At 49.5% G+C, this 26,634-nt stretch overlaps 1 protein-coding gene, 1 long non-coding RNA gene and 1 other non-coding gene across 50 annotated transcripts in view; 2 read left to right on the top strand and 1 right to left on the bottom strand.

Annotated features, from left to right (window-relative positions):
- Positions 1-492: 492 nt before the first annotated feature.
- On the bottom strand, positions 493-25,427 carry Rtl1 (retrotransposon Gag like 1). Its single transcript, XM_021642586.2, has 4 exons — positions 25,303-25,427; positions 21,490-21,629; positions 13,210-13,273; positions 493-5,616 (listed from the first exon to the last, which is right to left on the bottom strand). Exon 4 carries the CDS (start codon positions 5,529-5,531, stop codon positions 1,425-1,427), a length of 4,107 nt encoding a protein of 1,368 aa, XP_021498261.1. The 5' UTR covers positions 5,532-5,616; positions 13,210-13,273; positions 21,490-21,629; positions 25,303-25,427; the 3' UTR covers positions 493-1,424.
- Positions 14,048-26,634, top strand: part of LOC110551793 (uncharacterized) — a 68,054-nt gene continuing 55,467 nt past the window's right edge. For 14 of the 48 annotated variants that reach the window (XR_009593081.1, XR_009593092.1, XR_009593086.1 and 11 more), the window contains exons 1-5: positions 14,053-14,190; positions 16,178-16,314; positions 17,399-17,476; positions 24,312-24,365; positions 25,019-25,090. This is a non-coding gene — a long non-coding RNA (uncharacterized LOC110551793). Of the gene's footprint in view, positions 14,191-16,177; positions 16,315-17,398; positions 17,477-24,311; positions 24,366-25,018; positions 25,091-26,634 lie in introns of all 48 variants that reach the window. The other 34 variants (XR_009593118.1, XR_009593119.1, XR_009593114.1 and 31 more) reach the window with 9 other exon arrangements.
- On the top strand, positions 16,421-16,498 carry LOC132655690 (small nucleolar RNA SNORD112). Its single transcript, XR_009593475.1, has one exon. It is a non-coding gene; the product is annotated as a small nucleolar RNA SNORD112 (small nucleolar RNA).

Consider the following 26,634-nt stretch of genomic DNA (forward strand, 5'->3'; position numbering starts at 1 on the left):
ATTTTTAAGGCAAAGATTCAGGCCTTCTCCATGGGAGGGGGGGGCAACTGTGGGAATGGTTTCAAAGCAGTCCCTGCCCACCCTCCTTAGCTGGGGGCATTGAGCACATTTTGGCCATTTTTTGCTTCTCATGTGACTAGAAGGCTGGGACCAGGTGAGGACAAGGATTTCTGGGTACCCTCTCTGCCCTATGAACCCTGTGTCCATTTCCCATGTGTAGCTCCCCTTGGAAAGAGTCTGCTGTGGCAGGAGTGAAGTGGCTTCCCTCTCTTTGGGAAAAGAAAGGAGGCCTGTTGCTGTGTGTCTCCATGGGCTGTTTCAGCCAAGAGTCCAGCCCTCCCATCCCCTTCCCTTCCACCCTTGAACTTTCCCACCCTAACTCTCTCTGCACCCTCCATTCTTCCTGACCCCGTGCTCATTGTTCCCCAAACCTGTCTCCTTCTATTCACCTCTTCCCTTTTAGAACAAACCACAGAGTCAGATGATCTTTTATTTTCTTTATTTGTACAGCAAAAGCAGGTGTGGGATGGGAAAGTACGGGAAGGATTTCCTTCCCGTGGCAGAAAGCTGTGGTCTGGTCAGAGCACTCTTGGCTCCTTGGCTCTGTAGGCTGTACTTCTAGGACTTTGCCCCTGTCTCTTGGGGGCTCCCTCCTTTTATGTGAGGTCTCTGTTCCCTGCACTGTCCACATTTCAGTTTGGGGAGGGAAAGGGAGCCCTGTTTTGTGCTACCACCCTTTGTGATGTCCCCTGATTCTCAGGGGACCCTCAGGGCGGGCAAGTCTATCAGGTAAGTCATACTGGTATGTTGGATGCTCCATGGAACACAGCTCTTCCCAGGTAAGATCAGAGTTCAGGGTCAGATGAAGTGTCAACGGAGCTGGACCAGATGGGTAGTGGGGGTGGAGCTTGCTTGCAGGGTGGGCTGGGGTTGTGGGAAGCATGGCACGTTGGGAGGTTGGGAGGGGTGGGGGCGGGGCCCAGGGAAGTTGGAACACCATTGTGGAGGTAGAAGTCAGTGGAGCACCCAAGGTGAGTGTCCTAGGATGCACAGGCGTCCGCATGCCACTCGGGTGGTGGGGGGTCCCTGGCATCTGCTTGCTTGGCTGCGCCTGCTGTGCCTGCATCCGGCCTGGGGTGACATGGGGTCATCATTGCTCATCACTGCTTTCTCCTCATTGATCTCACTCCCGGCTGTGGGCCTGGGGCCCGGACAGTTAGGACAGGGTTACACAGTCTTGGCTGGCTCTGGAATGCTGACAGTTAGCTTGTCCTTTAGCACAGATGATTTCACTGGTTGATGAGTTGAAGTGATGGCCCTTCACAAACGGGTTTCCCTTGGGTCAGGAGTGACAAGAGGGGGCACTGGATTTGAGCGAAGCTGGCTGAGGCACAGGGGAGCACAACAGAGACTTTGGTGTGTGTTTAGTCAAGTTCATCATCTGAATCAGACAGTTCTTCCAGCCTTGCCCGTTCCCTGGCTGTGGAAAGGTTGGCCATTCTGAAGGCCATGGTGAAGAATCGTGCGAGGGCCCGGGACACCTCACCTCTGCTAAGCAGAGTAAGCCGGCCATCGGCACCAAGGATGTAGAGTAGGCGGTTGTTGAGGAAGTCTAGGACCTCGGGGTCCATCAGGTTTCGTGGGCGGACGGTGACCGCTTCTTCTCGGTCAAGCAGGTCCTCTTCTTGCACGTCGTTGTCCTGCGCGTCCTGCGAGGTGTCTTGCAGGCCGTCATGCAGGCCACACTGACGGTAACGTTGCAGGTCGTCTTGCAGGGCTTCTCGCAAGACGACATCTTCATCACCAACGACGTGCAGCTCTAGGTATCGGTGCTGGTGCGGGTCAGGAAAACTGTCCTCCTCGGGGTTGGCTCTCACCCCGAAGAACTCACACAGGGTCATCCAGAACCCAGGGGTGAACCGTATGCCCCGTGGGGGTTGTGTGTGCAGGGCATTCCGACTCCAGCACCTCGGGCTCAGGAACAGCTCAGCCAGGTGTTGAGCAGGGATGTTATTGGCACCCACTACTTGGGGCATCTGGTTGAGCAGTTGGGCGATGGCTGCGGCCATGCCACTGCTTGCGATAAGGGTTGAGTCCAGGATGAGTCGGAGTGTGGGCTGGGGCTGAGGCCTGGCCACCTCCAAAGAGGGGGCAGGCAGTGGGGAGAGCTCCTGCTGCCTCACCCTCATCATCACTAGGAGGGCTGCCACCCCCATGACGTTCTTCCAAAAGAGCAGGCCCCGGAAGAAATGTAGGACAACGGATCGCATTTGGGCCACCCTAAAGCGGGCTAGGAAGCTGTTGAGGACCTGGTTTATTGGGATGGCAGACAGGAGCTCCTGCAAGCTATTTGGCTCATTCAGCGAATCTTGTTCTGATTCTTCTTCGCTGTATTCGCTGTCCTCCTCGTCCTCGTCCTCAGAATCAGAGAGTGGCTCCCTGTGGCCTCCCCGCATGGCCAGCAGCAGCAGTGGTCGCATATAGCTTCCTTTTAAGCCTCTAAGAATTCGACCTCTCCCAAGGTACAGGGCTCGGGGATCACGGTGATCAGGCAGCTCCATAACATCAAAGTTGAAGTGAGAAAAGAAGAAGACCCAATGCCCGGGGAGAAGTACGGTGAGCCTGTCATTATTCAGAGAGGCTAGATCCTCTGTGTTGAGAAGGATCATGATGGGCTCCTCGGTGTTCTCCAGGTAGCGGCACCACACCATGAAGGAAGCCCGGATTGGGAGGATCCTCATCTCCACTTGAGGGTACTCTACCTCGATTGGGGAGAGGTGTCGTGAGTAGAAAGCGCAGGTAGCTTTTTTGCCGGTTGCCTCATCAGTCTGGAGCAGGGAGGCATAGAGGAATGGCCCGTTGGTGCCTGTCTCCAAGTAGAATGGGTTCTGAGGCTTCGGGTGGTAGAGGATGGGCGACCTGCGGAATGCCCTCTTCAGGGACTCAAAGGCCTCCTGCTCCTCTTCCCCCCAGGAGAAGGGCTCTGTGCTCAGCAGCTGCCTTACCAGGGGCTCCGCGATGAGGGCGAAGTGCTCCACGAAGTGGCGATAGGGGTAGACGAGCTCAATCACGCTTTGTAGGCACCTTCTGTTGAGGGGGACAGGGCACTCCGTGATAAGGTTCATGAGGGTCTTGTTCAGTTTTACCCCTTTGGGGGACAGGACGAAGCCCAAGATTTCTGCGGTCTGGCGGTGGAACTGGCTTTTGTCTAATGAGCAGTAGACGTTGTGGTAGCGGAAGCGGACCAGGACTTGGCGGACATGCAGGGAGTGCTCCTCTTGGCTCATGGAGTAGACCAGGACCTCGTTCCTGTGGCAGATCACGTAGAGACCTAGGATGTCTTTTAGGATATAGTGAATTTCGTTGTCAGCTTCGTCAGAGTAGGAGTTTTGTGTGAAGGGCCGGTAGCATCTCATCTGGTGCATGGTCAACCCGAATGCCGCTCTCCATGTGTCTTCTGTGCGTGTGAAGCTGTAGTTCCCATTCTCTTCCTTAACCTCACCCCCAAGTACCTCTAGTTTTGTGAACCATGCAGCTCCATGTAACTGGTCAAACAGTTCTGGTATCATCTGTATGTAGTCCTGTCTGTCAGTCAGCATGTCATATAGTACCCAGTATTCCTCTTGCTCCCTGGCTTTGTCTTCTATCCTGGAACGCAGAGGTTTCGCAGCCTTTCTGGGACGACACTCGAAAAAGACGTCTCTGTGATCACTGTCTCCAGCCTGCTGAAGCTCAGAGGGCTCTGATTCAGAAAGATCATCGGATCCGTCTGAGCTTGGCTGGTCGGAAGTCTCATCATCTGCTTCTTCCTTCGGGTTAAACACGTCGGCCAGGTCTGAGTATGTTGGTGGCAATCCGGGCAGCAGGCTGAAGCTGTATTTCTCCAGAGCGATGCATGGTGGGGGTGCCTGGAAGCAATTCCTCAGGCAGTAGGGAGAGTGGAAGGTGCAGCGGCCTCTGTACCAGTCAATTTCGGGGTCGTGGGTTCGGAGCCACTTCATGCCTAAGATCACGGAGAAGTTGGGTGAAGGTACGATGTCAAATTCGATGGACTCATAGTGTTTCTGGTGGACACACAGCAGGGGTTCAGTGTACAGCCAGACGGGTTCATTGCCGATCAGGGAGCCATCCACGGTTTGGATCGTCTGTGGATACTTTTTCTCATAGAGCTCCACGTAGTGTTCTTGGGCGAACCTCTCATCCATGTAGTTCCCTTCTGCTCCTGAGTCCACCAGGGCCCGCACCGCGACGCTGTGGTAGGGATTCACCCTCACCAGGAGCAGCAGGAAGAGGTGGTCACGATCAATGTTGGGATCGCACACATGGGACAGCCAGCTGCTCACCATCCACTTCTCCGGGGCAGGTGAGTCCATCCAGTTCATGTTCCGGGGGCGGGACTCCGGGGGCAGCCTGAGCACGGCCCTTCTCTCTGCCAGCTTATCTTCAATTTGCAGGACCAGCACGAACAGGTTCTCCAGGGATTCTGGCTGAGGGATCCGGAAGAGATAATGCCTGATGTCTTCATTGAGCCCCTGGCATAGGTGGGCCTGCAGGACTTCATCTGGCCAGCCTAAGGTGGGTATCAGACTCTGGAACTCATTGATGTAGTCAGCCACGGAGCGATTGCCCTGCCTGATGTTGAACATGGCGTTTTCGGCCATGCGCAGTGTATTCCGGTACTCAAACTTTTCTGACATGGCCTCAAGGAAGGCCGAGAAGTCGTATATCACTGGGCTGTTCTGCTCCACCAGGTCGTTGGCCCAGTCTAAGGCCAGGTCACACAGGTGGCGCATGACAAACTTGACCCGCAGGGGATCGTTGTAGAACATTGCTGGGTAGCTCTGTAGGGTCACTTGGCAGAGCACAATGAACTCATGGTAATCTCTGCGATCTCCAGAGAAGGGCCTGATGGGGGGCAGGCGGCCTTCATCAATGGCTCGCATCACGATGCGCTCTGCCAATCTCTGTTGTTCTTGGACGTCTTGCATTCGGAGGTACGTGCTGATGATGGACCCCATCATGGCCATGATTTCTTCTGGAGATTTTTCGGGTTGGTCCCCCTCTTCATCCTCATCCTCCTCATCATCGTCATCCTCATCATCATCATCACTTAGGTCAGTGTCATCTTCCTCTGACGGGGTCTCAGATACGTTGATTGGTGGATCCTCCAGGCTTTCAGATTCATCACTGAATGAATCCGTCTCTTCCTGTTGTGAACTATCATATGACTCCTCCGTGTTTTGGTCATTGGGTGAAGCCTCTCCTTCTTCATGTGGGCCACTGAATGGCTCCTCCATGTCTTGTAGTGGATCAGTGGGAAGCTCTTGCATTTCCTCGGGGGGGCCACTGGGTGGCTTCTTGCTTTCCTGGGCTGGGCCACTGTCTGAGCCCACCACCTCCGCCTGCGCTCCGCTGCTGCCTGGTGCCTCCTCAACGGTGTTGGATGAGCCCTCGGAGGACTCCATTTGTTTTGATGATGGATTCTTAAGCTCCATCATCGTCTCAAATGAGTCTTCAGAGGGTTCTATCATGTCGTCGATTGGAATGGAGTGTGCTCTGAAGACGGGTAAGGTTGTGATGTGTGTGGTCAGAGACCGCGACCGTGGAGACCTGGACCTAGGGACAGACGGGATGAAAGCAGGAAGAGAAGCAGCAATTTAGGGTTTCAAGATGTCAGGGTCAGATTCTCAAGGACAAACCAGATGCCCAAGTAATTAGAATCAGAGAGAAACCAGAGAAATTCTTCCTGCATTTAATGTAAGCCTCCTACTCTGGTCACTTGGGGCACCTTGAGGGGAAAGGCTCTTTCAACCCCTGACCTGCCTCCCAGGCGGAGCCTGACTGCCCCGCCTGCCTACTTCCTCCTCTGGAATGAGAAATTCACAGCCCATAAATTTTGTGGAGCAACTGGCCCAGAGTGTCCTCTGTGGCAAGCAAGCACCTGGCAGGGCACACTTCTGGCCCATTTTGCCCTGGCACCCATGCCTGGTCAGTTTCCCTTCCTGTGTCTAGTCACTCGAAAGTCACAAGGGTCACATCTCAATGCCACTCAAAGCCACTGCTGGCAGGCTTGGTGGTCTGGAGACAGCCCAGTGTGCTTGATTGGAGGCGGGAATCTGCAGGGAGATGCCTGCTGTTTCACAAACTCTAGGGAAAGAGGAGAAATTGGGCACTTGGCCACTATCCTGCCCGTTGGGTCAGCAGCCAAAAATAGCTCTTATTTCCTCCTCTAGGTTCCAAGCCGAAATAAGTGGGAGTGAGGCGTGGCTTTCGGTTTTAATTTTCTCCCCATCAATGCTCATAAAATGCCTACTGTGTGCTGAAGACTAGCACTCTACTTGCTTCATCCTAGGTCAAGCTTTGTAGGGAGAAGGGGACATTTCTCTTTTTCAATTTGATCTCTGTCCAAAGCCACATTTTCTCCAGCTGTAGATTTCCAAAAGCCCTTCCCAGCCTTTCAAAAATCTCCTCTCCCAGGATTGCCGTGGTCGGCAGGACTCCTGGAGCTTTAAACATCTGGCCTCAATTCTACTCATGAAAACATTTCTGCATACCTTTCGGATCCTATCTTCCCAAGTTTCCCCTCTACTCAGGCAGGGCCAAGCTTTTCATTCTTGAAAGTGCCCCCTTTTCTGTGTCACTGTTGATTTCCTCTGGTACAGGGGTGTATCTAACAGAGGTATGAGGTTGGGCGTGACACGGCTATGGGACCTTTGAAATCTGATTGGTAATTTTTGAAAATCTGATCATGGGAGGGTTAGTGCATGGAAATTGAGTTTAAAGGGATGTATTGGTTTGCAAAACAAATTAAGCTCGTGATTCAATAGCTCAGCAATATAGCTATTATCTTTATGAATTCAACACCTTCTGCTACTTCTCGGGTTTTCTTTTTTAGGGCCCTGGGCTGACCCATCCAAGAAAGGGGGAAAAAAGTCTCCATGCTGTCCTTTATGTAAAACTCCCATTGGTTAAAATCCAAACCTTCTAGCAGGGTACAAAATTTGGATCTGCAGTTTCTCAGAATTAGACCTACCCTTGTTAGCATGACACTTAAATTTGATCATGCAATCCCTCTGATTAAAGCCTCTCACTGTTTATTTACAGTCTGCAATATTAAATCCAAACCTATTGTATAAACACATCTGACATGTAAACTTACCAAAACCCATTTTCTGGCTAAAATTGAAAGGCCTTAGCATAATGCCCAAGTTTAACTTGTCATTCCTGGAGGCAGAGATCACAGTTTCTAAGACTGGTGTGCAAACAATCAACTCAGAAGCATGGACAGCACATTGCATAAATCAACTCATTTCCTTTTTGCAAAAGTCCACTATTATTGAAATGTAAAATTTGATAATTCATCTGAGGGTTCATCTGTTGGACATAAAAAAATATAAAAGGTCTCCCACTTAAAATAGCTCATGGTTTCAGTTTTAAATTTGTAGCAGTCTGATTTTAATAGTAGATGATACACAGTTTCAATAAAATGTCTATACTTAAATATAGACTTATTAATAAATATTATTATAATAATATTTATAATAAATAAATATTATAAATATTACTGCCAAATTTGTTCATGTAAGTGATCAAATCTTTCTCCTTTCCATCCTTCATCCAAAAATCTCATGCCCTAAAAACTCTTACATGCCTGGATATCAGAAAAACTTTTAGCAAGATAAAACATTTATCTTAATGAATTTCCTATCAATACACACACACACACACACACACAGAAAAAAACCAAACCATGTTTCTTTTCTATAGCATAATGTTCTAATTGCTTGCCATAAATTGGTTAACCACGTGATTTAATTGACAGCTAATCAATACAAAATCCACAGTTTCACAGGCCAATCCAGAAATCTTTGACTCTCTTCATCCCAATGTTCTCACTCAATAACAAGAGTTTTTACTTCTTGCAACATGCGGTCACTCACTGGCTCCTGCTTCTGCTCACAGGCTCACAGAGTCTCTCTCTGCCTTACCTATAAAACCAAGTCTTAAAGTGCCATCATAAAGCCACACATTTCTCAGCCGACTGAGCCTATCCAAAATGCAAAGTTCATGATATCATTCTCCTAAAATCTTATCATGGTGGCAATCCAAATTCTCAGCATGGCACGACAGCCTGTTCCTTGCATTCTTCAACACCGCGTCAAACTTGACATGCTACGTAAATGTCATATAACTTTCCAACCCTGTCTGTAGGTGACCACACTTTTCAGCACAGAAACCCCACTGGGTGCCCTTGTACCAAGAAGCCAGTGGACACTCACCCATGCATTAAACAGCTCATCAAATCCACACACCTTAGCCTAAAGCATGTTTTAAGTCATCAAATTCCTCTGGAGACAAAACTCTTGACCATTTCACTCCTTAAAACTCTTCCCTGGCCAAACTCCATGCGCACACACCCACCCCACAAAAGGCTTAAAAATTATATCTCACCCTCACTCAGGATGCGATAGTGCCTTCAATGTGCACAGGGGTCCTATCTCCTAACCGTGTTACAATATCTGCTCTCTTCTCTGCTGAATTCATAAGCTGTAAGGCGTCACTCCCAGATTTAAGACGTTGCAAAGTTTCTTTGTAGCATAAAGCCCCAAATTCTTAACAGACAGTGCAGTATCTTATCATGTCACTTACCTCTGGGCTGGGCTATTAAAAAAAAAAATCAACAACCAACAATCTTCCCCCACCACACTTTTCAGCCATTTGTTGGCTTAAATCCAAACTTATTCCAGTGATATTATAATCTGATATGTCATCCCTTAAAATAAAATTCACACGTCTTAGCACAGTTCATTAAATTTGAGCTTGTAACTCCACCTTAAAAGCCCTGCAATGTCTCCTAATTGTGCACGACATAAAAAGTCCAGATTCTTGGCATACGGCGAGAATTTGATTTCATAACCGTGCTATGTTGTATCTATCAAACACAAAAAAACTCACCATGTCACTCTGTTTGAATTGGATAAATCAAATTTTTAAGCATGTGCAAAAACCTCATCACGTCAGAGCCTCTAAATAAATTCCAAATTTCTCTCCCCATCTCCGCCATGTAACTCCTCTAATTAAAACCTTTCCTCAGTGTCAACATTAATCATATCTCCTTGGCATGCCCTGAGAGTCAAACTTTGGCGTTCTCTCAACATCTAAAGTCAGAGTGTTTGGGCATGATCTTTAAATGTGTGCCTGTTAACTTTCCTATTTATGATTTCTCAGTGTTTCTTCTTGCTTGTAATAATAAAGTCCAAAGCTGTTAGCCATAAAATATGTTTTATCATGTTTTCTACAAGCTTATCTCCCACAAGCAAACAATCTCACCATTAAGTTTTTTTTTTTTTTAAGCCTTTTGGCGGGAGCCCAAAGCCCTTAGTGTGATAGAAAGTTTTGATCCTGTCACCCCACCAAATAAAGTCCAGATTTCTACCCCAGAAACCCAGATCAATTCACAAAACTCCCGCTTATGATCTTTTCATCCATTTCCAGTAACACTAAAAAGTCCCCCTATCTCTGTGTGACAGCCTCATTTAATCAAGGCATTCTCAGCTTCCAGCCTTTCAGATTTCATGCCCATGACATAAAATCCAAGCACTTCAGTGCTGGAGCAAGTATATCTTGTGTTGAAAACCTATAGATCACTCCATGTGCCTGGGGATCTAGAGCTTAAATTGTTTTGCATGAAATACAAAATTTTAACTATCTGTAGCTTCCTTCCTCTTTTCTCCTTAGGCCTTTCTCTGGAAAAACTGAATCTCATGTGCCCCCATCCTAAACTCATCTTGACTTTGTTGTTGTCATTTTCAAAGTCTTCAGTCTATTAGTTTACCCAGCAGCCTATTCTCATTCTTTTCTGGCTTAGGTATCCTTCTTGGACCCCCAACGAACTGGAGATGGTACCTGGGCATAACCCATCAGCAGCCAAGAGGCCATCACTGTGTGCTGGATATTAAGGCTCTGCGGGGGTGAGTGAAAGTGTCCTGTGGCAAGAGGAGGGAACCTCTACACCAGGTGGCCCGATGACTAGGCTTCATCTGGCTCCTACTCTTCACCAGCCCACCCTTCCTGCCTCTGGGCCAAGTAGAAGGAACCTTCTCCATCCTTCAGATGCATCTCAATGTATGTTCTCAAACCTTAATTTCCCTGATTTGGAAATTCCTATCAATCAGGATCTAGCACTTAGGGTTGGATGGTACCCTTCAAGTCTATTTTGGGACCCTCTACCCCACAATACTCCAAGACAGACACCCCAGTCTCACCACTCTTAGTGCCCCGAGACTCGAGATCAGGTCAGCTCCTTGCTTGCCTCTGAGCAAGTGGCCCATGGGGTCAGGCCTGCCACGGGGCATCTATGAAGGGTTCAGTAAGGGGGGGTGCGGGGGGGCAAATCCCTCAGCGAATACCTTTCCCTGTACAGTAAAGGAAATCTGATTTTAAAAATAGAGCTTGGAAGAGGAGATGAGAAGATATTTAGAAGCAGAGTTGAGTGTTGAGCATGGGGCGGGGGTGGAGGGGAGGTGGTTTGGAGGAATTAGGGGAAAGGTGAGGCCAGGGGAGGAGGGAGGGAGCCCCCCTAAGATCCCAGGAGGAGGGTGAAGCCAAGCAGAGGAGATGAGGGCAGCCATGGCTTTGTAAGACTTGCCATGTCATACCGGTGGTCTTGGTCGCAGGGTGCACCTCAGATGGAGACCCCTGTTACTTGCACTTCTTTCATGAGACATTCAGAGGCACTTTAAGTGTGAGGGACACTGCCGCCAGGTCTTAAGGACTAAGTGGCTCAGAATAAATATCTTTCTGTCATTCCTCCACTGCCCTGGCCTTCTGGTGGCATGGATGGGAATGAAGCACCAGAATAGGAGTAGACATGCAAGGACAACGAGGCACACAAATTATGTTATTCACTTATTTTTGTTAGACAAATGTCATGGTCAAGATATGTCCTTGGCGGGCAGAGCCTTAGGATACTCAATGTTTTCCCTGGTGGACAATAGTGTGTTAGCTCCTCTTCATATTCATCTTCCTGGGTGGCAGTAGCAAAACCCTCAGCAGGGCCTCTCAAATGCCCCACAAGGAGCTCAGGTCAGATGCCATGGTCCCAGCACCATTAGAGACTGCAGGGAGGTGGGGGGCCGCCCTTATCTAGGCCTATTCACTCCACCCTGACTTGGGCATCTGAGAATGGAGACCCTTCATCTCTCTCTGCCCAGGGAGACACAGCACCCCTCCACCCCCACTGCCAACCTGGTGGTCTAGGTAGAAATCCTCAATCATTAGATCTTTAGCTCTATGATGCGGCAACCAAACTTTTTGAAGGGGGGTTCTCAGTACTAATGGTAGACAGTGAATCAGAGTGGATGGAAGACCCTTTCCGTCTTGAGCTTCCTACCAGAATGGGAAGCCTCTAGCAGAGGGTCTTCAGCTTGTTGCTTGCCCAATTGTGCAAAGGCAGAGCAGCGCCCTTGACCCAGTAGCATCCTGTCCTGGCCCAACCATGCTTAACTGGCAGCTTGGGGGTCAGCTGGATCACTCTCCCAGAATAACCATGGAGGGGGGGAGAGTGTGCCACTATGGGAGGGGCTGTGACCCAAGGGAGCTCACCCTTCCTCTTTGGGCTGCCCCCAATTGCAGAGCCAATCAGCTGCTCCTGAGTCTAAACTTTCCTTTCAAGGCATGTGGGCAGAGAGAGATGGAGCCTGTGCAGTTGCTAGCCTTGTTAGGTCCAGACCTTTTTTTTCTGGTCCTCAGTTTCCCCTTTGTTTTTCTTGATTTCTTCTGGGGTTTCTGAGTGTTGCTTGAGGGCTCCCCAGGTTGTGCAGGCAAAGGTAGGCCCTGAGAGAGCTGGTGGAGCTCAGGGGTTCCTGACCTCCCTTGGCTCTAATAGCCTTGCCTAGGAATTAGGGTCCTAGTTTATTTACATAGAAGTCTTCCAATCTAAGCCATGATTGCCTTCTCCTGGCACCCGCCTTGATACTACAGCTTTTTTTCCTGTGTCTGGCAAGCCCTTCACCATGTCTGGTGCCATGATGGCAACACCTTGGATGCACCTTGACCACTGCACGTATAGGAGTGGCCGTATGTTGGATCTTAGAGGTGGTGACTTCAAGGCAGAAAGACCTTATCCCAAGGGTTGTGAGTGGTAGAGCCATGGAGAGAGGGTGGCCAATTCTGCAGCTCCCCCTTTTTCCTTTTAGAATGGTAATGGGGTGTTTCCTTTGTAAACTGAAAAACCATGCGGGAGTCTGGGCCTGCTTTTGTTTTTTGGCCTTATCTGATCATTGCTTTTGGAGCACCCACTCTAATTTAGACAGCATTGCACATTCGGTGTCCACTTTAATTTTCCCATTGGCCCCAAGAGGGGAGCAAGCCCTGCACCAAAAGAAAGCACGCTAGAGTCAAAGGGCGGACCTGCTGTCCCAAACCCTTGATTCTCAGTGGCAAGAGCACAGACGCACAGCAAGGACGAGTACCCTTACCCACTGCAGAGAGTGCTTGATGATTATTCCCTAAAGGACAGGGTGTGGCCATGCCGAAGACCTTAGGTACTCTAGCCCCATGCCTCAGACAGGGTTAGCCCTCTAACTAGAAATTTTCAAGCATAGTAAAATCTGCCCAGTGCTATGCTATATCTCATCCTCCAATTCCATGGGTGGAGGGGCACTTTACTATTTTGCACAGTTAAAGTGACATTTGGAGGCCTTGATGCTAACTCCCAGCACCTAAGGAAGGCAGAGGCAGGGCCAGGGCTCTGAGCCAGGTTTCTCCCCCTCCCCTGGTTGATGGCATAAGCAGAAACAGGTGCCCAAAGAGGGATCAGGCAGTTGCCATTTGGGGACCTGGAGGGCCTCCTGGCCAAAGGCTGCCTTCATTCCATGCTGTTGATGTGGTCAGTCTCATGATTTGACAGGCAGCCAGATAAAGAAGTGGGGGCCCAAGTGTCTGCCTCCATCTCCCCAAAAGGCTTGTGCTGTCATTCCAGATTCAATTTGGCTTATTTGGTGTCAGCAGACGGATAGGATGGGATAAGACAGCTGGCTGAGGCGCCACTAATTATAGCTGCTCAAGTATTTGAACAGAGGTATTGAGTACCCCAGAATATGTCCAAACTAACCTTTAACCTTTAGTCCTGAGCATGACCACACCCTATCCACTGACCAGATGCCCCCCCTTTTCACTGGCCAGCATGGAACCCCTAACCCTGCTTACCTTGGCTGCTGGTGTCCAAGTAGATCTCCTGTGGACCTGCTGGACTCAAACTTCTTCCTGGAATCTGTTGGATAAATGGATTTTCTTAGCTATTTAGGTACCATTTAGTGCTAACCTTGTAGTCCTCTCCTCTGGTCCCCAGAAGAGGATTTCTGTTTTGAGACATTTTTTCCCTGCTTCTGTGTATTCCTCGTGTGCCAGGCATGGCTGGTGAGAATTCACACACCTGAATTCTTTCCTTCCTTAGGGTAGTCTATGTAGGCATCACTTTTTAAAATTCCCACTTTGGGGAAGAGGAATGTGAGGCTTAGCACATACTGTTGCCATGTATGGGTCTTGACAATCCTACTGAGATCCAAGCAAAAGCCCCTCTTAGTTCTCCAGCAAATATAAACAGACTTGATATGAGTTTGGTACTCTAGTCTCCTGTCCTGATAACCTTCCCTGCCAGTGGTAACTGTTGGGCTATTTCAGGATGGTTCCGTCTTCCTCATGATGAGTACAGTCCATAGAAACCTCTTTGATCCTGGTGTTGGTCAACAATTGTTACCCTAATCTCATGCACTTCAAGCACACAGTAGGTCTACCAGCAGCAATGAGGCTTGGGTATAGGGCCCAGGGAGGCAGGGGACTCTTGACTCTCATACTTAGTGAGTGATTTCTCTCTTCCTCCTTCTAGGTAGCCAAGAGGGAAGATAGCTGCTTTCTCCCAGGAGGGGAGCAGATGCCTGGTCCAGGATCTGATTAAAAGGTCTGTGAAATCACCTCTTTTCTTCTACCTTGTTAACTTAGAGAATTTACAAATTTGTAGATTTTCCAGAATGGAACTAACTGGAACCCTTCATTTTGCAGCCGGAGCTCCCTGCCCCTTTAGGGGCAGGGAGCCAGTGATTCCTGAGGGACCCCTCATCCCTCCCAGGGTGAGCTGTCCTATGTGACCTCGGAGAACCAACAGCCCGAGCCCAGTTCCCCACCAGGCATGTATGTCATTCTCTCTTATACTCTGTTCCTTTTTGAGGAAGGGGCTCTCTAGAGGACTAGAGGCTACCCAGCCCTCCCAGGCTGGTGTCTCTGGCTCTCTTAGAGGCTTGCATAGGGTTGGTGGTAGGGTGGGATGGGGTGGGCAACCTTGGAACCCTGACTGTAGCTCTTTACCCCTTCTGTAAGATCGGGACAGCAAGGCTCAAGTCTTGGTATCTGAAATAGAACAAAACAGACAATACCTGCCAGGCGAGGAGTCCTTGCCTCATGCAAAGGTGACTCTTTCTAGGAAGGTCTTTCTCCTCTGGACCTATCTGAGCACGCGTCTCCGTATTTTTAAGCCCCGAGGAAAACAGAGGAAAGGGCCAAACAGGAAGGCAGGGTTGGCCGAACCCCTTCCCGGGGGGTTGGGGGTACGTGGGTGGGGGTGTTTTCCTGAGGCAACTTTAGCTTTTATTGGTGTTCCCTTCAGGCTATCTATTTCCACGTGGAAATAAGTCGGGCGGCAAGACAAGGATAGGGCGTTTCCAGCTGGATTCTGCATTTTGTTTTTATCTGTCATAAAAATATTTTGCATTTGTGAACTCCTTGCCTGCTGCTGTAGGGTATTCAGATGTACAAGGTATTCAGAGGTGTGGAGCACGGTCCACAAATCGTATGGATGAAAAAGCTGAGCCTCAGGTGTGGCAGAGCTGATTAAGCAATGGCCACGAGTGCAGAAGACTAGTTAACTAGTCAACTGCATGTCCTCAGAGGAGATACTTACACAGTAAATGAAAAAGTGGCTTTACAAGGGAAGATAGTGGTAGATGAGATTTCAGACTGCTGAGTTTAGAAAGGGTTAATGTTTTTTGGTTGTTGTTCTGGGGGTCTCTGAGCCTCAAGTGTTTCTCTGAAGATGTGGGTGTAATCATATTATCTTTGTCACACACTTCAGCCCTATACATGTTCTGAGATTCTGACAGCCTGTGACAGCTGCAGGGGGCCTCACTAGCTAGGTCTGAAGCTCAGTATGCAAGCAAGACGCGGGGTCCCTTAGGGAGAAGGGGTCTTCTGAGGAGTTCAGGGTGCCGTGCACTACCTGAGTCATTTAGCAGTGCTGATGCCAGGACCGTCCAGGTTAGATTCTGAAGGTACATGGTAATGGTGTATTCTGCTTGGGAGTCAAACTGTCAGCAAGGAGCCCCTTCCCCGGCTCTTTGCCAGCAAGCAGGCTCCGTCCACTGTTGAGACAGAGGGGGCTGCTGTGTCTGCATTTCTCTAGAGGCCTCTGTCCCCTTTGCCAGCATCTATCTGAAGTCACATTCCCCGGGAGTTCTCATTCCATACAGCTAATCCCCTAGAACGTGGGCCAGCGCATTAGCTTTCTAGTCCTCTTAAGGACCAGAAAGGAAAATGCTCCCCCGTGGGTACATTGCAGACACTGAGGGTGGGAGTGCTGGTGAAATCATAGCCTGAGGCTCACACCTGCCGGCTGCATGTCAGTGACAGGCTGCACAGGGCTGGGGGTTCAATGCCGGAGCACAGAAAATAAAAATTAATAAAAAGGAAGAGAAAAAGATAAACCTTGAGTCCCTGTGTGTCCAGAACTGCTTTAGGGCACCCTACTGACTCATAATTTGTCAGTTCAAAAGCTCCTTGCATTTTTGTTGTTGCCAATATAAAACCCCAAACAAATAAATTTTAAAAACCTACAGGAAAACTACCACACAAAATATTTACTGTAATTGTACAGGAAATATAATGTTAAATAATACGTGGTTGGTAAAAATCAAAGCATATGTAACACTTAGCCCCTCCCTCAACCTAGCCCTTTTCCCCCTCAAATTAGTCAGCTTTTGTGCTCCTGCATTTTTGTGTACTTTTGCATATGTCTATACACACAACTCTGCAGTATATGACTGTTTCTCTTGTTCACAGGCTGTTTCAGAGCTAGTATTTTTTTTTTCTTTTGCATTTTGTATCAGCTTGTTTTTCTCTCCTGTAGAATGTGCTTGGCAATAACAAAGATCCATGGCCTTCCTGATGACACCCAGCACCTCAGATTCTCAGCTGGCATACACAGCGGAGTTGATTTAACCATCTAACTGCCACCCTGATATCTGGGGTTTTATCCTGCCAGGTGTAAGTAATTGCTTAGTGCTCTGTATTTGGAGAGTGAGCTATTTACGACATTATTACAAATGAATATATGAATGCATGCATTAGCAGAACAAAAGGCACTGTGCCTTGGACCAATGATGGGAAAATGTCTATAAACAAAGGATCATGATTAATTTGGTTTCTTTGTAAAATGCAGAGGTCCATTAAAAGACAATTGCTTTGGCTGTTTCCCTCTTTTTAAGAGCTGTTTAATATTCCGGTGTACGTATGCAACGCCCTGGCATACATCCTGTTCTATTATTGAACATCCCAGCTGTACCGTCCTTCCCTGGAGGATGTATACAGATAGGAACATGGTCAACATCCTAATCAACAGGGCAGGTCATGGGTTCCCAGTTGTTCATTATGTTATTTAAAAAATAAAACCATGAATACATAAATAAAGGTGGAATCTCCGTGGATCAACGAGAAGGGCGCGCCACACGCCCACGTTTTAATTAATGTGATCCAGCTTAACCGATGGCCGATTAAAAAGACCTAACGAAAAAAGCTGTTTTCGTTTTTATGCCATTGCTGAGAGCACCACAGAGAACATTCTGGTAGCTGAGCTGGTGAAACATCCCTGACTGTATTTACCTCAACTTCTTAATGGTGGGAGAGCTGAGTAAATGGTTTGCACAGATTTATTTTCACTGAGCTATCTTTCTCAAATACCATTTTGTTACCATGTCGCCTTCCCGTCCTCTAGCTGACTTCCCCGAGCTTCTGGGAGGTGGTCCAAGGGGAAAGGAAAAAGGAGAAGAAAAAACCCTGATACAGAAGCCCCTCGAGCATCTGGCTCGACACTTGTCCCACCTTATGTTCTCACACCCTTGTCTTCCCTGGGCACATTGCTTTATTCGGATGAATAAGCCTGACCCCCCCCCATAGCACACCCGGAGTTAGACATGTGCCCCACCGATGTCCAAAATCCCCCAGACCTTGCTCACTGTAACTGTGATGCCGTATGCATAGGATTTCCTATTCTCAGGCTTTTTTCTTTTTCCTTTTCGTAATTAACAAGAGGGATTGGATGTTAATCACCGCGTTCTTTTGTCCCTTCCAGAAGCCCCTTCTCTGTTTACTGAGACTGACTTCTGAGACCCTGCTGTGAGAGGGTTGTGTTGCCTGCTGCGTGTTGCTGGTGAGTCTGCGCATCGCCGAAATACCTCACATGCATTGGCACACGCATATGCACATACGCTCGTGTGCATTTACACACACACCCTACACTCGTGGGGTGGGAACCCCACGATGAATTTTAATCGGCACTGCAGCCTGATGATGCATCTTTCAGCTTGCTCCTTGCCCTCTAGTCCTGGGATGTCGGGAGGGGGAAACGCAGGTGGTGGAGGGATGGAACACGCAGGGCTGACGATGACAGGTCTGTCTTTGAGTCAGCCTTGCCCCTAGGTATTAATCACTGGCCCTTTGTGCGGAGGTTGAGGTGGGGTCGGTGCCCTCTATTTCTTAGTGTGGGAGTAGACTATGGAACCGCAAGTAGCCATCCTTAGCTCCAATCCAACTATAAAGCAGACTGAAGCTGTGTGTCCTTGGCTAGCTCACAAGCGTCTCTGTGCTTTGGTCCTTCCTTTCACTAAAAAAAAAAAAAAAATGAAAAGAGAGACAGAAAAGAAACGAAAAAAAATAAAAGAAATTCCGTAATCTCTCTCACACAGGCCCATTGAAATGTCAATGAAAAAATAACTCAAATAAATCATCTGGCCCAGTTCCACATGTAGGGTACCCAGTAAAACCCCAAGTTTCCCCAGCCCAGCCCAGCCTGCCCCAGCAACATGCCTTCCTTGCCCTCGCTATTCTATGTAGCCGTGCCTTTTCAGAGAACTGACAGAAGGGGGGGGAAAGCCCTCAGAATGCATAAAGCATCCTGGCTCCCCTGCCCAAGCTCTTGAGTCCTTACACACCCTCCCAGGGGACCCCCGTGCTTTACTGGAACACCTGGGGCCAGCCCAGATGCCCTACTGCTTTTAATTGGGGTCTCCTGTCGTCTGGTTGAGAGTATATCTTATTTTCATACAAATAAATAGAAGAAACCAGATTGCTCCCGGGCAGCATTTGTATGCTCCTATTTCCCTGCCTTTGGCAAAAATGACTCCTGAGATACAGAGGTGCTGGTTTTCAGGTGACCCTCCAAAAGCAAGTATGACTTGCCTGTGGCCCCTTACCCAGAAGGGACCCTCCTTTGTTGCCTGCACATCGGCGCCTCTCTCTTCAGTGTTTGGTTTCTTCAGTGGTCAGACGGCTTCTCCGTGTGCGACCCTGTTGTCCACAGAAACCCATTTCTCAACTCCTTCAAGCCTTTATTTCATCCGTCCCTTGAGCAACAGGAGCTATCAGAGATAGCGGGTGGGGTGTGCCCTCCCTACCCAGCAGGGGCTAAAGGGCTTGCTACCCTGTGACCCCAGCTCCTGGGCTGGGCTTTGGGTGACTTTTCAAATTCACAGTGAATCACTTTTGAACCCTGTCGGGGGTCTTCAGTCACCTCTAATCAGAAGTGTTTATTTACAAGCCTGTGTGTTTGTGTGTGGGTGCGCTTGCAGCTTGCTTGCTTGCGTGTGTGCGCGCGCGCACACACACACACACACACACACACACACACACACACACACACACACCACAGGAGCAGGAGCCTTCCTCATCCATATCTCACAAGGCCCTCCCCCCATGTAATACTGCAAGGGCAGTGACACCTGTGAATGTCACATCACCAAATGTCAAATGTCCACTTCCTAAGCTCCCAACAAATCCTTTAATAACAAAACCACAAAACAACAGCATCCCCGCCAAAACAGCCCAACACCGAGGCTCTGAGGGGTGCAGACTGCCTCCCCAGACAGCAGCCTTTAACCCAGAAGCCGCCGGGCAGTCTACGGCCTCTGCCTCGCTCACCTGCAACACGATGCTGCCCCCGCTTGGCGGGTCACAGCAGCTCAATGACCTTGAGGCCGCCAGATCAGTTTGTCGGGAGCTGGACACTCAGGCAGCAGAAACTAGAAGAACTTTTCTCAGATAATTCTGTCATTTGGATTTTTTTCCCCTGCTCTTTTTGAAATATTGTTTTGTTTTGTTTTTCTCCATAGCCAGGTCATCCTGATTATTTCACACACAAGAAACCCCGGCCAGCCACGCAGCTGTCCCATGAATATACATGCTCACACATAATACACATATAGCCAGTGCATACACCAGGAAAAAATGACAGGAGACTCCCGTAGAAACCTCAGAGCACAGGTGTGCCTGGCTGAGAGGTCCCTCTGCTACAAGCCCCAACCACCCATAGCTCCTGGTGCAGCCCACAAATAGGCCAGGAAAGGCAGTTGTAGACTAGTGTCGTGGGCTGCATCCCTCCAGGCTCCTTCCTCCCACCATGCAGGGTGCTCTCACGAGCCCCCAGCCCATTCAGGTCATGGTACAGCACTTGTCTGACTCTGTGGCTAGAGCCTAGCCATCAGAGAAGTGACCTGCTGTTCCAGTGACCAGCCGGTGCCTCAATGAGGCAGACCCCTCTTTCTATGCCCTCCACCCACTTTACTAGACTGTTGACTTAAAGGTGACTCAGACCAGCACTCCTGGACCTGAGGTCACGCAGAGAAGCCCCTTGGCTACGCCAAGTGCCCTTCCCTTAACAGGGAGTTGGCTGCAGGATAGCCCAGACCGCCCCCCACTGTCCCGGAGCACTCACCCCCAGTCTCAGCGCCTCTCCCTCAGTGCCTCAGTGAGGTAACGGTACTCCGCCTACTCTCAGTGTGCCTTTGCCATTTAACCCCTGGCAAGGCCAGGGCAAAGGTCACCGATCCTTGTCCTGACCCCAGCCCACTCCCCTCCAGCCAGCCCCACCTGTTTGCTCAGGACTCGGCACTGTGGGAGCTTCTCAAAAGCCTGTCCCTTTGGGCTGCCAGCCAGCTAGAGAAACCTGCTGCAGCCTCCCCATCACGTACCGGCCTGCCTCTCTGCTCCGGTGCCTCCAGTAACACAGAGCTCCCTCCCCTCAGCAGCCTGCTTGGGGGCTCGCGTACTAAGACGCTCCACTCAGCCCTCCCCTGTCTTCTGCATCAGCCTCCGCGGCTCCACAGCAGCCTGCTTGTGCCTCAGCCCTCAGGTCTTTACAGGAGGCACACTCACTCTCTTCAGGGCCCTCCCTGTGCTGGAGTGACTAGCAGAACCCCCACCTACTATGAGAACAGATTTTGGGGGTTTCTATACTTGTCTTGGGGTCCTTCTCCTTTGGTCCTCTGCACTTAGGACTGAGCCCTTTGCTCTGCTGTCTTTGCAGCAGCCCAGGGGAGGGCCTGGTGCTCCTCTCTTGGGGTGGGGGCCAGATGCTCTGTCTCTAGCTGTTAAGCAGCTCTGAGTCCTCTTGGTTTTTTTTCCTCTCTCTCTCTCTCTCTCATGGCCCCTTCACCAGTTGCTAAGGAGAAACCTCTCAATGCAAAGCCCCCTGCTTTTCTTTTTTTTTTTTTTTTTTTTTGACGGAGCAGTGGCTGTCAGGCCAGCTCTGGTTGACCTACAGAATTGGGAGCTGCAGGAGCAGCTGCAGCAGAGCTGAGGCTGCACAGCTAGGCTTGACTCTCACTCTGTCGCTGCCACACAATTCCCTTTAGTGTTCAGGGTCTCGGGCTTTCCCTGTGAAATGGAGATGAGAGTTTTTCTCTCACTGGCTTGAAGTAAGGACCCGAGGAGGGAGATGAGATTAGCCCCTCCAGACAGTTCATAAATGCTTGTGGAGTCGGCACTGGGATCTAGGAGGAGGGCAGGGTGTAACAAGTGTCACAAGAGAGAAAACATTCTGGCCTTTCAAGCCCCGCACTGCATACACGCTGCAATATCTCCTGGCAGAGTTCCCTCTGCAGGCTTAATCACACAAATCAAGCCAGCCGGAGGCAGCCCTTTGCCTGGGGAACTCTAAGGAGATGCGGCACGCGGCAGAAATGCCATGCAGAGCCTATAGCTGCATTTACTAGCATTTGTATGGTTTATAACAGCATTTGGGGAAGGCAGAAAGACACGGAGAGACGGGAGTGAAACTCAGATCGGGAGGTTTTGAAAGGAAGGCTTCAGACTTAGGGCACCACATAGACTATGGGAAATGGCTGACTCTCCACTCATTCATACTCGCAGACACTGCAGCACACTTACCTCCTAGGTCCCAAGTGTGAGGCCAGGGATTCAGTGATGATGTCAGTTGGCCGGTCGGCCGATCGCTCGGTCTGTCAGTCAGTCGGTCGGTCGATCGGTCGGTCGGTCAGTCGGCTTCCTGTCTTCGAACTGCAATCATTCTGATAGAGAAAACAAACAGGAAATGCTTCACCACACATCAGTGCACTCAAGGGTGGGTGATGGCAGTTGGGATTTATAGAACCCCTGGAATAAGTCTTAAGCTAGGCTGTCTGTCCAGCACTCACATGGGAAATTTCACAAAGAGGGGGAGTGTCCTCATCTACACTGGATTGAAGAAGCCAAGCACAGAAAGGCCAAGTCCCATACTTACTGTCTCTCAGCTGGTGTGAGGTTGGGCCAGGATGAAACCCAAGGCTCTCCAAGGCTCCCCACCACACCCTGCTGCTGAAGACTGCCTATCGAGGCTGTGCTGAATGCTAGAGGGGTGGTGTGGGTGGGCAGAGGACGGATTTTCTAGTTATAAGCACCTCCCAGCCGTACTTGAGATCTCAGCTTTTTCGTGGTCCAATCCCTTTGAAGGGCAGGTTCAAAATTAGGTGTAAGCACCTATAGGCAGAGGCTTATGAAAATGGCATTATTAACCTGATGCAGAGAGGCCCCCCATTTATCTGCAATCAAATTATAGCTATAGTGGGGGCTGGGCTTTGTTTATGTGGACAGCGAGCTAGAGAGAACAGAATGTTCGGGGGTTCTGCCGAGCTTCCTGATGAAAAGTGTTAGCTCTGAGTGTTTGGGGCCTGGAGCTGGGAACAGAGACCTCTTAAGTCAGCCCCCTCACTCTAGAGAAGTGCCCTACACTGACCACTTATGGTAATGGGGACCCCAAGGCTGCTCCTGAGACACAAACTGGTACCCTGTGCCTTCTTTCATCTCAATTTGCCATCTGTGAGAGAGAAATGGAATCCAAACATGATTCTAAGAGACAATTCCATTCCTGTGTGATAAAGAGGGGAACCAAACATCATTCTAAGAGACCATCCCACTGCCATGATTTTTGTGGTTATAGTCGTGGTTGCCAGACACCTGTCTGCTTGTCAGAACTGTATTCAAGAGGAGAACTCAGGTGGCTCCCCTTCCTTCAGAGGGAGATGTGTATGAGGAGAGGGCAGTGGAGAGGTGCCCCCAATAGAGAAGCAGAAAGCATAGTTCTGCACCAGATAGGAGTTGGGCCACTTAATATTTGTGCCAATTCACCGTGCAGTGGAAATGGTCTGAAATCTTCAGACACCAGCTAAGAGTCTGTGGCGCCCCCAAGTGCCACAAGGGGGCTGCCTGGGCTAGAGTTTTTGCATTCTTAAATGAGGAGGGGGAGACATGAAGAGGGACCCGCGCTTTGGCTTTCTGCGGCGGCGGCAGCAGCAGCGGCAGCGGGACTTTTAATTGCAGCTGTTGCGAAGGACGCAGGCTGGCGGGGGTCGACAGTGTCCTGGGCTGGCTTCAGGCTGCACCTCTCCCTCACAGACTCTGTGCTGCAATGCAGCAGGAGCTGCTGCGGCGGGCAAGCGGCTGAGGGTCGGCGCTCTCCCCGTGTTCTGCTTCCCAGAGTAAGGAATAAAAGATGAGAGAGCTCACTCGCAGCCAGCAGCCAGCGCGCAGTGGCCAGGTGCCCAGGAAACCCAGGGGATGAGTGAAGATGCGTCCAGAGCCTGTGGCTGTTGCAGTAGGGACGGAAAAGTGGGGACTCTGGGAACGGTAAAGAAGCATAAGGGGTTAGTGGAACAGGCAGTCTTGGGGTCCTGAGGTTAGTCAGTTTGCTGTCCTACGACTGACTGAAAGCAAAGTGAGTGTGGCTGAGAGAGCCGAGGCAGCTTGGTAAACCGTTTTTGTTTTTCTTCTTTGGGCTGGGGGAGAAGCATCAGTTCTTAACCTTTCCAAATCGGCTTAATTAAAAACAAAACAAAACGGAAGACTAGCTCCTGTGGCTGAGCTGGTTACTCAGCGTGTGTTGACAGGTGACGGTGCTGTTCCCTGAACTGAATTGGCACAATGTCCCAGCAGGAAGGCGCACAGGCGGCAGGTTCTGCCTTAAGGAGAGATGCTCTGGGGTCTTCAGAGGTCGGGGAGGGGTCTGGAGTACAGGACGGCCGGCAGGGAGCTTGATGGTGTGCAGCTGGGGGTGTCTGGTTCTGCAGGGTCCCCCCAACACTGGCACTCGCCTTCAGTCCACCCAGTCTGCAGTAACTGCTTCTTCCTTCTCCGTGCCATTCAGATGTTTGTGAACCAACCGCAGGACATTCTGCTAGACTTAATTTAAACCCATAGCCCCCTGTGGGCTTTGTGATTTTTCTCTACTCCCCCTCCCAGATTTTATTTTTTACTTGTTGATTAAAAAGAAACTCCCAAGTTCGTGCTGGGGATTTTTCAGACAACACAAACAGAATAAGCAGTGTGCTTTCACACCCCAGTTTTAACGTCTGCATTTCATCACCTGCATGTAATGCCCACCAAATCCATCTGTTGCTTTGCTTCATGTAAGCCCTGGACGCTCCCTCAACCCCCACGGCCCTGTCCCCCATTTTTGGCCTGTTTTAAAGCTCATTCTAGAGATTACATTCCCTCTTCTGTGTGTCTGAGGATATTTATCTCTAAAGAGAGCTGTTTTCCTTCATAAAAAAACATAAAGATATCCATAGCCACAGTTTTATTTTTAAATAAAAATACGTGTGACACTATATCACAATTAAAAATTAACAGCTTTTCCTTTTTGCCATCTAACCTCTATGCAGTGTCCAAATCTTCCTGATGGACTCATAAATTTCTTTTATCATTGGCTTATTCAGATCTCTGTCCAAAGTACTTCCTGCACTTTCAAGGGGCCTGTGGGGTCCTCAAAGGTAAGCACAGCTTCAAATGCAGAGCTTTAACAAAATACAACCTTAGTGAGCCTCAGTTTTCTTCCTGAAAATGGGATTAATTCTGGGTGCCTCCCAGGGCCACCAGGCAAGTTAGAGACAGGCATACACACATCCCCCAGCCCCATAGAAAACAGAAAAATAGCCACGGCAGCCAACAGCTGTTATTTGAATTATCTGCTTTTCCCAGAAACCTCTAAAAGAGTTGGACTGTATAGACGGGGGGCTGGCCCTCGTCCACAAAACAAAAGGCGCCTGGCAGGCCACGGCCCTTGAGTGATTTAGAGACAGCATGAATTACATCTTAATAAGGGTCGTCTGCAGTCCAGGGGGCAAAGGTCTCGCGACCCCTCCGGCTGCCGGACCACTAGGTGGCACTCTCTGCTGTGTGTCCAGGACAGACCACTCCCCAAGGTACTCAAGGCCGCAGCCGAGAAACATCCCAGGTAATTCTAAAACAGCTCCTTCACATGTCCGTGCAAAACGCAGTTTTTCTCCCCTGCAGCCAGCCCAGCCCAGTAGCAGAAATACAGACAGTGAACATTTCCTAACAAATTGCTAAGTGCAAACCCTAGGCTGCGCACCCCCCTTTACTTCTCCATCCCAGCTATCTGATTGCTCATTATTTGTTACAGATGAGAGGATGATGAGGGCTCAGGAATTTGCCCAAGATCGGCTACTAAGCAGAAGCCGTGGCTCCATCCCAGGTTTGTCTAATTCCTTTGCAAAACAGAGGTGGAAGGATGGAGGGTCCCTCTGACAGAGGGAGAGGTCCCTGCGTAAAGATGCATGAGTACCTAGTGAGGCAGCTATATGGATGATAAATGCTAGTGAGATGGCATGGGTAAGCACAGGTCAGCAAGCTTCCCTGTAGATGGGAGAGGGATAGATGAAGGAGATAGAACAGGCAGTTTCTCACCAAGATCAAAGGCTTCCTGGCTCTTCCAGGAGAAGTTTCCTCTCAGCAGTCTGCTGGTGAAGCTTCTGCCTTCTGTTCAGCCTCCAAGTGTATCGATTGACTCAGGTGGTTCTGAGATAACAGGTGGCCAGCCAGGTCACGAGGACCCAGTCCCAGCGTTGGTTCTGGGGCTGCTCACTGGCAGCTCTCAGTCCCTGCTGCTTTCACGTGTGCTGGGGAACAGCAGGCTGCTGCCTCTCCAGCGGCTCTCCTGGATGACTAAGCCCAGAGCCCTGGCCTCACGCTCAGCCCTCCTCTTGAACTTGGTGTTCTTTTATTATGCTAGATCATCGCAGACACCCTCCATGATGGCATTTTCCACTGTCAATCAAAAGGAGAAGAAACTGAGGTTTAGAAATTGCAAGACTGTCCCAAAACTCATACAGGGGACAGATACAGACCCAGCCTCTTTTTTTCTTTCAAATCCAGACTTCTGACAGACTGCCTTTCCTCTATGGCCACGCCTGAAAAAAGAAATCTGTGTTCCTTAGCACTCCTTCATGTGAGGCTCACCCTTTGGGGCTAAACTTCTTATCCAATCGAATTCTAGTTTATTTTCTAAGCAATATCTTCTCAAGTGCGTTCTATCTGTAATTATCACACAAGCAGGGGCCACACGTACTCTGGCATCCCACGGGAGAATTCAGCAAGTGAGTTTTCCTGCATTTTCTATTGTGACTGAATACTAATGGAGCAGGTGTAAAAATGGCTCCCCAGCCCGAGGGGGTGCGAGCCAGGGAGCACAGAGACTCTGAGAATGGGCTCTCTGCAGGACTGCCTTCAGTTTAGCAGGTAGGATTTTAAAAAGTGCATAAGGGCCAGGACCTTTCAGGTTTGTCAACAAGAATTCAGTATGTGCATTAATCCTGATGCCTCAGTTTACCTGTTTGTACTATGGAAATACAAAAGCACCCCCTCCTTCTTAAAATTCTTTTGATACAGGTTATTCACTGTGTAGCCCTGACTGTCCTGGAACTTGCTAGGTAAACTAGGCTCGCCTCAAATTCAGAGATCCACATACCTCTCCTTCCCGGATGCTGGGATTAAAGGTGTGAACCACAATCCCTGGCCATATTAACCAGCATATAGAATGACCTGAGGGGCTGAGAAGGTGGCACAGTTAAGACAGGACCCAAGTTCAGTTCCCAGAACTCACATCAGGCTACTTACAGTTACTCCAGCCCCGAACAGGTTTGACCCCCTCTTCTCACTTCTGCAGGCAACTGCAAACACACATGTATGCAGTTTAAAATAATAAAAAGCAACAAGGTAAACTGAACATAAAACACATCA

This window comes from Meriones unguiculatus, chromosome 7 (genome assembly GCF_030254825.1).
Source record: "Meriones unguiculatus strain TT.TT164.6M chromosome 7, Bangor_MerUng_6.1, whole genome shotgun sequence".
NCBI classification, from domain to species: domain Eukaryota; kingdom Metazoa; phylum Chordata; class Mammalia; order Rodentia; family Muridae; genus Meriones; species Meriones unguiculatus.